This window comes from Ceratotherium simum, chromosome 16 (assembly GCF_057802395.1).
Source record: "Ceratotherium simum simum isolate JZ-2026a chromosome 16, ASM5780239v1, whole genome shotgun sequence".
Classification (NCBI taxonomy): Eukaryota; Metazoa; Chordata; class Mammalia; order Perissodactyla; family Rhinocerotidae; genus Ceratotherium; species Ceratotherium simum.
In genome coordinates this window covers 28,768,453-28,780,579 of record NC_141915.1, presented here as the reverse complement: position 1 = coordinate 28,780,579, position 12,127 = coordinate 28,768,453, and the positions used below count along the sequence as shown (strand labels likewise).

Sequence of the window (12,127 nt, the reverse complement as noted above, 5' to 3'; positions counted from 1 at the left end):
ACTTACCTCCTATTATTCTCCTCTCTGGTTTGTTCATCATATTCACCCCTACTGGTCTTCCTTCAAGCCTTCAAATACACGGAGCAACTCCTGTATCAGTGACCTTGAATTTTCTTTTCTGTTTACCCTGAACACTGCTTCCCCCAGATCTCTGCATGGCTGCCACCTTCTCAACCTTCAGGTCTCAGTTCAAATGTTGCCTCCTCAGAGACTTTCTCTGACTACCCTAACTAAAGTAGCACACTCCTCACCTGCTCTTCCCATGCCACTCTTCTGTTATTTCCTTCACAGCACTTTTTACCAACTGAAATTATCTTTACTTGTCTATACATTTTAATGTCCGAGTCCCACCACATGAACGCAAGATCCATGAGGTTAAGAATAAGCAATCAAGAAATGTTAACTCTATTGTATAGCAGAAAATTTACAGAGTCAATTTTCGATGGGAGAAAAGGCTGCATGTATTCGTAGTTTAATTCACTGTAAGAGAAATGTTTAAATATTATTATTCTGAAAATAACTGGTCCTCCAGCTTCCCAAATGACACATGGAGAAACGACACTAATAGGAGGTTTTTCACTTACAGTTTCGCATGTAACAACTTGATGACTTTGCCAAGAGCTCCATTCCCAAATCTTGTAATCTGCCAGAGTTTTCTGTTCCACATGCAGCCAGAGCTACCTGGTCAGCAGAAAAAAGGCTTGCCTGCATGTCTCCAGAAGCAGCGCTGCTGCCCTTTATTTCTGAAAGTGTATTCTTTACATCAGTTTTCATACATCGAACTTCAGCCATTTGAGTTTTGAGTCTTTTTAGCATCTTTAAATCAGAGGGAACTCGCCAAAGTGCTTGCTGCTTCCTTTGGTCTTTATCTTTTCGAGAATATGATGCTTCAGAGAGAAAGTGACAAGTCACGTTAACATTCATGAAATCATTTTGTACTGTGAATATATGCAAATTTTATGTGTAAATAAGGTGCTTTAGGTGGTATCACCAATAAAAGCATGCATTAAATTCCATTAGAGTAAAAGTTAGAATCTGGGTCACATTACGATCCCTCAAACCTGAGTAATATATTTAATTCTAAAAGTTTAAAAAGCTGCCGTACTGCCTGTGCTTTCTTCTTTATACTTCTCTACTTTTCTCAAATATTCTACATTGATCTTTTTGCTCAAAGTTGAAAAAGTGAAAAAAAAAACCTGGAAGCCAAATACTGAGTCAAATTTGCTACCCATAGTATATAAAAATAAATATATTCTAACTTTAAAAAGTTGATTTACCGAACTATCATCCAATGTAGATGCAGCTATTAAGTGACATGTAACATTACAGAATAATAGTCCTCTGTCACTGAATCTTTGCAGCCACTAAAGTAACAATGTTTTCTCTCTTCCCAGAGAAAGTAGTTGAAATTGTTTTTAATTTCTTCTCCCCCTACCCAAATATAAAAAAGAGAGGCATGAGCAAGAAAAGTATACACTTTCTATTGCAGGAAGGGAAAAAGAAGTGGATATTTTGGAAATCAAAGATCATAACTGACTCAAAGCGAAAAGAAAACAGGCCAGAAAAACAAAAACAAAAAAACGTCAAAACGAGGGACCAACAGGCACCCTAACTACACAAAGAACAAGTCCTTTATTAGCCCTAATGATAGCTGAACCTGCTTACACATTGCAACAACCTTCTGCCATAAAAAATGAAGTACACTAAAAGGCAGACATTGTAGTGTTTCCAACAGCCATTCCCCCACTTCTACCTTGCAAAACGACCCACACTGTGTTCAGGCATCAGGTGGGCAGCAATGTGCTCAGGAGGTTAGGTCCGTCCTTTGGCCCCAGGGGATACGGGTCTAGGACTGATCTAAGCTCATTCCTCTTTGACGGTGTTTAGGGTGGGCACATGACTCAGTCCCAGCCAAAAGTCTGCAGGGGTGGGGGTAACTTCCGGGAAAGACATTCTATCCTGATAGGGAGATTTTGTTGTGTTTATTTACTTAACAAACATCTACAAAGAGCTTACTAAGTGTCAGATATTTAAAAAATATTGTCATTTAATCCTCTCATATCAATCCTCTGAGGTATGTAAGTACTATTATTATCTCCATTTGATAAATGAGGAAAAGGAAGATACAGAAAGGTTACATAGCACGCTCAAGGTAACACAGCTATGAAGAGGAGCTTGAATTCAAACCTATAAGCCTGCCTCCAGAATCAGTGATCATAATATTAGTTAACTCTGTTCTCCAGGGTAGCAGGAATAGGGTCTCTTTTCCATCCAGTCTTTTCCTTCCTGCTAGTGACACATTCCTGTGAATACATGATGCCTGGAGCTGTGGCAGCCATCTTATTACCATGAGAGAAGAAGCAAGAGAATTACAGGAGGACCATCCAGTACCCTGCCTTTAAGTACCTGATGAACCTGGAATCACCCACCTCCAGACTTCTTAATATGCATTATTATTAAGTGCCTTTATTAGTTAAGCCACCATTAGTAGCATTTCGTTACTAGCAGTTGAAAGCTTTCACAACAGAATATAACAGATTTTAGAAACTCAGGATAAAGCCGGCTACCTAAGGGTTACTGCAAATATTCAATAACATTACCTTTCAACCTTGTTTTGAAAAGAAGTTAATCTTGTCAACTTGCTATTTTCCTGTTTAACCTGAGGAGTCACTCAAGGGTCACAAGGATTTATGAGCTTGTTTTACAGAATAAAGAGAGTGCCTTCAAGGATCACCAGATAACCAGGCCCCAGCTGCCCACTGACACCCAGAAGTCAGATCGCCCAGGGTCTTATCGGGAAAGAAAGCAACACGGATTACTCCTTTGTTTCTCTGAAACTCCTCCTGCCAAACCCCTCAGCTCCTTAAAACCCCGTTTTCTTCTCTTGTTAAGGCAGATTTGAGAGAACGCATGCTCCCACCTTCTCATTTTGGCCAATTCGAACAAACCTTTCTCCTCTCCAAGTACCGATGTCTCAGTGTTTGGCTTACTGCACATCAGGCATGCGAACTTGAGAATTAAGAGGTTCAGTAACAAGGATTTGGCCTCAGAAATACGATTTAGTAATTGTAACTTTCTATAAGCCCATCAACTTCTGAGTCCATTTATTTATTTATTTGTAAAATGAAAATAATAATATACACATAACAGGGCTGTCATGAGGCTCAGGAGACTCAATGTTTGTGAAAGCACTCTGCAGTGTAGTTCCATCCAATCTATTGTCCACCAAGACGTCAGAGCAGTTTTTAAAACCCAAATCAGATATTACCTTCCTGCTTAGAATCATTTAGGAAAGCACCAGCATGGCACAGGAGACCCTACATCATCTGATTCTACCTTATCTTTCAGTTGCTTTATCTTCCACCTATACCCCAAACATACCCAATCTTCTGGAATTACTTGCAACTCTTTCTAATACATCAGCCATGCTCTAACATGCTTCCATGCTTTTCATATGTCCTATTCCCTTTGTGCTCTCTCTGTCACATTCACCAACCCAAACTCATCAAATATAATCTGAGTTGTCCCGTCCTTCAGGCACCAAAACCACCAACTGGCCCTTTCCTTCCAAATAATTTCTTACCTAATTTTGTACAGTACATGGAGTATAATTCTACTGCAGCACTTATAACATAATACAGTAAGGAAGACAAACATGTAGACTGTGAACAACCTAAGGGTGAAGATCACATCTTCGTGATCTTTGTATTCCAGGCCAAACTCTATGCGAGTACAAAATACTCACAATGTTTTGTTAAATAAAGTCTTTGTGGGTCCCACCTCCCACCCCCATGTCTACACGGACTTAAATATGAAAATCTGTATTAACCCACATGGTTCAGTTTATTATTACTAGAAACTGACAAGAATTTTAAAAAAGTAAAAATCCCAAATGGGAACATAGAAAAAAGATTTAAACAAACCTCCGTCATCTGATTATCAGTCAATAAACCATTACCAAGCCTGTTTCAAATGCTAGGCACTGTGCTGGGCAGGGGATACAACAGTGAACAAGATGAACACTCAGCCTTTGCCCTCATAAAGGTCACAGTCTAGCTGGGAAAAATGGAAAATCATCCATTTCAGTACCGTGCGATGAGTGTCAAGACAAGAAACTGTAAGGTGCCATGGGACCTTACACCAGGGGAACCTGACAATTTAAGAATACTTACTGCACTGATGATGAGAAGCCTTCCTGAATTTGCCAAGTTATAAGGCTAATTACAATTGAGAGTCTTATCTGTAACATTTCTTTCACATCATTCAGTATGGTCTTCAGGAACGACAGTTCTCTACAGCTTCTCCTCCAGACTTCAGTATCTGTCAATGCTGCCACTCTTCTCCTGGTCACCAGCTAAGCTTCCTTGGAGTCCTCTTTACCACATTCCAATTGGTTGCCAAACCCTACAAACTCTAACTTCACAAGGTTCCAAATATTATCACTGCCATGCTATAAGTAAAATCTTAATTATATATTGCCTAGATTAATGTATTCCCTAGAGGTTAAGTAGAACTTTTATAATGTCAAAAGATTCTGAAGACCTTACCCCAGCTCCACATATTTTTAAGCATATGATGATTGAGAAAATACAGAGAAATGTATGAATTTGCCCTCTCATACTAGGAATCACTGAAATAAACTTCTATAATAATACTCTGATTAAACTTCCATTTCTGATAGTTTTCTCAGCACTGCCAGTTTTCTAAAAAACAGTTTGAATCAAACCACTCCTAAACCAAAAGAATAGCTCCCCACTGCCCACTATGAATAAATTCCTCAGGGTAGGCCTTCCACAGACAGACCCAACTTGACTTTCTAGTTCTACTTACCACTACATGTACCTTAAAATCTGGTTCAGCTACACTACCTATAGTTCATACCCTGATGCCTCTTACAATGCTCCTTTTACAGCATAGTCATCAAGAACGTGAACTTGCAGTGAGTCTGATACATAATAGGTATTCACTCAATATGTGTTAAAAGAAAATAAAAAGGTAACAAGGGAATACTGTGAACAACTCTATGCCAACAAATTTGACAACCTAGATGTAATGGACCAATTCCTCAAAGGACAATCTGCCAAAATTCACACAAGAAGAAACAGACAATCTGAATAGGCCTAAATCTATTAAAGAAATAGAATCAATAATTAATAACTTTCCACAACAGAAAGGATCAGGCCCAGATGGGTTTACTCGTGAATTCTACCAAACATTTAAGGAAAAAAATATGCCAATTCTCTACAATCTCTAAGGATAGAAACAGAGGAAATACTTTCTAACTCAATCTATGAGGACAGCATTACCATAATACCAATACCAGACAAAGACATTACAAGAAAAGGAAACTACAGACCAATATCTCTCATGAACACAGATGCAGAAATCCTCAACAAAATATTAGTCAACAGAATCTAACAATGTATAAAAATAATCATACACCACAACCAAGTGGGATTTATCCCAGGTATGCAAGGCTGCTTCAACATCTGAAAATCAATTAATGCAATCCATCACATTACACCAATAGATGCAGAAAAAGCATTGACAAAATCCAACACCCATTCATGATAAAGAAAAAAAAAAAAAACAACTCTCAGTAAACTAGAAAGAGAGGGGAATTTCCTCAACTTGATAAAGAATATCTACAAAAAACCTACAGCCAACATCATACTTACTGGTGAGAAACTCAAAGTTTTCCCACCAAGATCAGAAACAAGGCAACGATACCCCCTTTCACCACTCCTTTTCAACATCATAAGGGAAGTCCTAGCTAATAATGCAGTAAGACAAGAAAAGGAAATGAAAGGTATACAGATTGAGAAGAAAAGAATACACAAAGAACCAAAACAAACATGGAAACCCAAAAAGCATTTTAATAAAAAGCTGGATCTTTCTGCAACATTAACTTTAATTATCCTGTCACAGACAGGTTATTTTCATTTGGCTTCCTTGACTCTGTTCTCTTGGTTTTCCTCCTTTCCAAAAGCTCTTCATCTGGCTCACCTTCCACACACTCAGTAAAAATGGATATTGATCACAATTATGTCCCTGGTCTTTTTTAAAAAAAATTTCTTGAAACTCTCTCTTTTGCGGTTTTACTCCTTTAGTTTTAATTATCCAGAATCATCTCTAGGCAAATAACTGCCTGCATGCCAGTTCTTAATTTTTAGCTATCTACTAGGCGTCTCTACTTTGATACCCCACTAGTATGTCAAACTCAAGATGTTTAAATCTAAGACTTGCTCTTCCTCTCTACTATTTCCCCCATCCTCCTTTGTTATCAGTATTTTAACCACCTGGATTTGAAACACGGGTCATCTCATTTACATTATTAATTTTACATAGAAAACTAAATTTTTAGAGAACTGAGATCTTACTCTGTTTATATAGTTTGCATTCTTTTTCCCAATGACACTGAATATTTTTCAAAAATATGATTTTACCTGTCTATAAAATATGCTATTTCATGGCTAAACTGTAATTTTTCAGCCATAATTATATTATTGGATATTTTCAAACAATTCTGATTGCTTTCTCTTTGGGATATACTATTAGAAGTTACAGGATTAAAAGATAGAGGTATTTTAAGCCTACTACAAAATTTTCTTGCAAAAAGGTTAAACCAATGTATACATCTACCTGCAGAATCAGAACCTGTCTGTTTCACTAGGTCTTTGCAAGGAACACTGGTAATAATTTAAGCAAAACCTTTGCCAATGTGGTATTTTTTTTAAAAAAAGTATTTCTTTGTTGATCACAAGAACTATGTGTGATTTTTATTTTCTTCTATATCTTCCAAGTTTTCTACAATAAAATTGCCTCAGAAAAAAATTTAACATTATATACAATAGGATAAGTGCTACAAAAGTACAAGTACAATACAAAATGTACTTGGACCATAAATAGAAGGCAACTGTTTCATAATCTGCTTGGAGACAGTCTTTCAAATTGAGGACCCAGACTCCCAGGAAGTATACCTTAGGAAGGAAGAGACCTAAATAATCCAGGCTCCAAGTCTGTCCCCCACTAGAGCAGTTTTGTGTCTCCATTCTTTACACTAAGGCTCTGCCCCAGACTTTGTTAGATAAATGAGATCTGCTGCTTTAAAGAAGCATCAAGAGGCCGGCCCCATGGCAGAGCGGTTAAGTGTGCGCACTCCGCTGCTGGTGGCCCGGGGTTCAGATCCCAGGCGCGTGGGTGAGAAACCGACATACCGCTTGTCAGGCCATGCTGTGGCAGCGGCCCACATAAAGTGGAGGAAGTTGGGCATGGATGTTAGCTCAGGGCCAGTCTTCCTCAGCAAAAAGAGGAGGACTGGCATGGATGTTAGCTCAGGGCTGATCTTCCTCACCAAAAAAAAAAAAAAAAAAAAAAAGTATCAAAAACGCTGTTCTCAATAACTGATTTGATTTGTATATTATTATTGTTTAAGAAGGTAGGAAAATGTTCAGTATATCTTAGATTTCCAACAAAAATAGTTTTTAAAATGTGGCATTTAAAAGTAAATCCTTAGCTATTCAAAATGACTATGCCTGGGAGTTTCAAAAACTCCAGGGTTTGACTATATATCCAATATGTGCATGTGTATACATCATATTACTGTAACACAAATGTAATTTCTCTTTAACAAATAACTTTTGCATATAAAACACTGCTACTAACTGGTGTACATTTGTAGGCTACTGAATATCAAAGCATGAGTAAACCATCTTTTTATATATTCAATTTAGACACAGTTCCACTTGAAAGTTAGAATATTCATGAGGCCTGCAAAACTCTAAGTCCATTCACAAAGAGGACAATTGTATTTCATATGGATCAAACTGTAAACTAGACACAATCTAAATAGCCAAATCATATAAAAACCTTCTTACAGACCTTTGGACATTTTTGCACAAAACACCTTTGAACAACAGCAACAAAAAATTAATTTGATTGTCATTTTTATGACATACAATGAAAAATTCAATTTGCTATAGAAACATACCATGTTCCAACACTTAGATGAAATACTTGGATTAAAATTCAAGAGTTCTTTTGGAGAACCGTGGAAAGAAGGGAAATGACTGTTAATATTTTACCTGTGGGCTGCAAAAGCGAAGCAGGTGGGCGAGGCTGTAAGCCCCATAAATTTTCCATACTGCTCCGGTCCTTAAGGTCCAATAAATGTATTAAAATTAAAGGATCAATGTCTAATAAACTACTGGTAGCAGCAGAGCATAAATGTGCTCTTCTTGACATTCTGCTACTGGCACCCACATAGCCAAGGTTACTACCTGCAAAAGAAATAGAGATGTAAAAAATGCATGCTGTGTATTTGCACAAATTTAAGTATATTTAAAAAAAAAAAGTAAACTGGTTAATGTTGTTTGAATACTTGTCTGTGGACCTGTCTCTTAGGAGTTGATGTTCATGATGAGAAGCACATAGAAGAAACCAGATTGCCAGAGAGGTGTACACAACTACAGTGACTGGCCTCATTACTATCCAGAATTCAGGAGCAACCCTCAACTTCATCCTGAGCCCAAGAAATAAAAAGGTGACAATGTATAATATATACCATTAGCAGAATGAGGGTGAGGAAAAGGAGAATACATCAACCCAGTGGTCTTGGATGAAAGACAAATCCTCATGATATAACAGATGCTAAGGAGGTATACACCAAAATAGGAATCTTCTCCAGGTCTCTGGAGAGCAAAATGTACAGGTCATAACAGTTTGGGAGACTTTTTTTCTACCTTGATTAAATACTGAAGTAAAATCTGAAGTTTTTAGACTAAACTTGTTAATGACTGATGTATAGTAGAGACATCTGTGAGCAAATGTCATGTCTATATAACCTATATTGGAGTAAGCTCCTTAAGTGAAGAAAACCACCTGACTTATCTCTAGTGCCTAGTACAATGCCTAGCAAATACTAGGTATGAATATGTTGGTTAAAACTGATCTCCTTTTATAAAACTATTTAAACATATTCTAAAAAATCATAACATTAAAAAATGTTTCATGAAGCAAAGTCTTAAAGTAGGTAATATAAAAATAACATAAACTAATCAGGTTCTGACTATTCATGAGTGTTTCGAAGAGATCTGGCAGGAAATAACATAGGAGAAAAAGTTTAATTATTCAGAGGCTTCAGGCGAATTATTTACTTATATGTTTTTCATCTGTATTCACATCCTCATGTCCTCATCTTCTCCTACTTCTTCCTCTTCTAAGGATTTATCATCCCATTGCCAATTTTTCTTCCCAGCCTCTGTACCCAATGCAACTCCTTTTAAAAATAACAGAAAACTATCTCCCCTCCACTCTGCAACTGTTTCTTAACTCTTTTCCTTTAATAGGGAGTTCCCAAATCAGGCTGCCTGTCAGTTGAAGGAGTTCGAGTCCTGGTTCCAACCCAGGTGTGGTGAATGAGAATACTGGAGTGGGATCCAGGAACTTTCCCTAAGAGCTACTCAGGTGGTTCTGATTGTATAGTAAATAAGCTCAGTAGCCCACTGTATGGTATCTACCGCCCTGATATCTGGTTCTTCTTTAAAAATAGAAGTTGCCCATTCTCCCATGTTAAATGGACCCACACTACAGAAAGGAGTGTTAGCAGTCTCCTGCTTCTCCCTGCTCTTCCAGGCCATTACTCTCACCTATGGGCAAAAACTCCTTTCCTTTGAGCTTTAGGCCCTTTGGCTACTCCTTTCTTCCCACGTTTCCATCCTTCCTACTATCATACTCATCATCCACAAGCATCAAAGACTGTAGCACCAGGGCCGGCCCTGTGGCTTAGTGGTTAAGTGTGCGCACTCCGCTACTGGTGGCCTGGGTTCGGATTTGGGCGCGCACCAACGCACCGCTTGTCTAGCCATGCTGAGGCCGCGTCTCACATACAGCAACTAGAAGGATGTGCAACTATGACATATAACTATCTACTGGGGCCTTGGGGAGAAAAAGGGAAAAAAAGAGGAGGATTGGCATGGATGTTAGCTCAGGGCTGATCTTCCTCACAAAAAAAAAAAAAAAAAGACTGTAGTACCTATTTCACTTTCCCTCTCTCAGAGCTAATACTGCCATCATTCTGGGTTTGTATGTGTGTGTGAAAGTATGAGCCTAATGAATGTTTACAAAGTTCTGGCACCCAGAATCTTCCCATGCCTCTTAAACTGCTCACTGACCTTCTTCCCCAAAGGTAACCTCCATCCTGAGTTAAACACCATGGATTAGTTTTGCCTGTTTTTGAACTTTATATATAAATGTAATGATAGAGCATGTACTCTTATATTCTGCTTTTTTGCTCAACATTATGTTCGTGAGATTTATTTATTTCCTGTACATAGCAGTTTATTCATTTTCATTATTGCTGTGTAGCATCCCAGTATATGAATATAACCAATTTCCTTTATTCTATTGGGAAAGAATTTGGATTGCTTCTAGCTTTTGGCTACTAAAAATAAAGCTACTACAATTATAAGCAGATATCTACTCTTGAGGCTCACATTAAAAAATATATATATAGGGCTGGCCCCGTGGCTTAGCGGTTAAGTGCACACGCTCCGCTATTGGCGGCCTGGGTTCGGATCCTGGGCACGCACCAATGCACCGCTTCTCTGGCCATGCTGAGGCTGTGTTCCACATACAACAACTAGAAGGATGTGCAACTATGACATACAACTATCTACTGGGGCTTTGAGGGGAAAAAAAAGGAGGATTGGCAATAGATGTTAGCTCAGAGCTGGTCTTCCTCAGCAAAAAGAGGAGGATTAGCATGGATGTTAGCTCACGGCTGATCTTCCTCACACACACACATACAAATATATATATGTATAAATAAATAAAACACTTCATGAAAAAGCAAATGATTAGTGACAGCTTCCTCTCTTTCTGAGCCAAGCTAGATTAATCCTGCTAAAACATCACACTGATCTACGTCAGTTCTTGATTATATACAGCGCCTGTACACATCACCATGACATTCAAGGTCCGACACAGTCTAGTACCAAACTACCTTTCCAGTTTTCTCTACTTTTTTACATCCGTCCTTTGTTAAAATTTCATTTGTTGGGGCCAGCCCGGTGGCGCAGCAGTTAAGTGTGCATGCTCCGCTGCGGCAGCCTGGGGTTCACAGGTTCGGATCCCGGGCACGCATAGACGCACTGCTTGTCAAGCCACGCTGTGGCCACATCCCATATAAAATAGAGGAAGATGGGCACGGATGTTAGCCCAGAGCCAGTCTTCCTCAGCAAAAAGAGGAGGATTGGCATCGTATATTAGCTCAGGGCTGATCTTCCTCGCACACAAAAAAATTTCATTTGTTTTTCTTAAATTAAAAAACATAACAAAAAACTATGTGAAAAAGAATGATGCTGCTCTAAATATTCTTGTAAAAATCTACTGGCAAACACTGGCTCACATATCTCTTGAAACTGGTGGAGCCAGAGGTATGTGTATGTTCAGCTTTAGCACAACTGCCCAACAGTTTTCCAAAGTAGTGATACCCATTTTCACTCCTAGCAGCAGCATATGTGAGTTTCCGTCTCTCCTCAGGCTTTCAACATTTAGTATTGCCAGTTTTTAAAATATTAGCTATTATAGTGTGCAGTAGTATCTCACTGTGGTTTTTATTTGGCATTTCCTGAAAAAAGAATGAAGAAAAATGAACAGGTTCTCAGAGACCTGTGGGACCCCACCAAGTGTACCAATATACACAAAATAGGAGTCACAGAAGACAAAGAATATTCGAAGAAAAATGGCTGAAAATTTCCCACATGTAATGAAAAATATTAATCTATACACCCAATGAGCTCTACTCAACAAACTCCAAGTAGAATAAATAAACTCAAGAAAGCTACACTGGGACACATCATAATTTGCATTTCTCTGATGAAAAAGGCTGAACACCTTTTAAAATGTGTATTGACCATCTGGATAGCCTCCTTTGTGAAGTGTCTATTCTAATCTTTTGCCTTTTTTTCCTAGGAGGTTGTCGTATCTTTTTCTTATTAGTTTGTAGAAGTTCTTTATATATTATGAATGAGTCTTTTGGACAATATTTAAAATTAGTTTGTTTATTCTAATTAATAGAAATTATAGTGCTTGTTAAAAAAAATCTATATGTATTTCTAGACCAGAC

General features: G+C 38.1%; 1 protein-coding gene across 16 annotated transcripts in view; it reads right to left on the bottom strand.

The window, feature by feature from the left end:
* The window catches only part of TRIM37 (tripartite motif containing 37), a 187,189-nt gene that overhangs the window by 59,132 nt on the left and 115,930 nt on the right, over positions 1–12,127 (bottom strand). For 14 of the 16 annotated variants that reach the window (XM_087440895.1, XM_087440894.1, XM_087440893.1 and 11 more), the window contains 2 exons: positions 8,085–8,279; positions 585–887 (listed from right to left, as the gene is read on the bottom strand). The exons of 1 other annotated variant lie outside the window; for it this stretch is intronic. In XM_087440895.1, the coding sequence (XP_087297021.1) occupies positions 585–887; positions 8,085–8,279 (498 nt within the window). The remainder of the gene's footprint in view (positions 1–584; positions 888–8,084; positions 8,280–12,127) is intronic. One more of the 16 variants, XM_087440902.1, reaches the window with a different exon arrangement.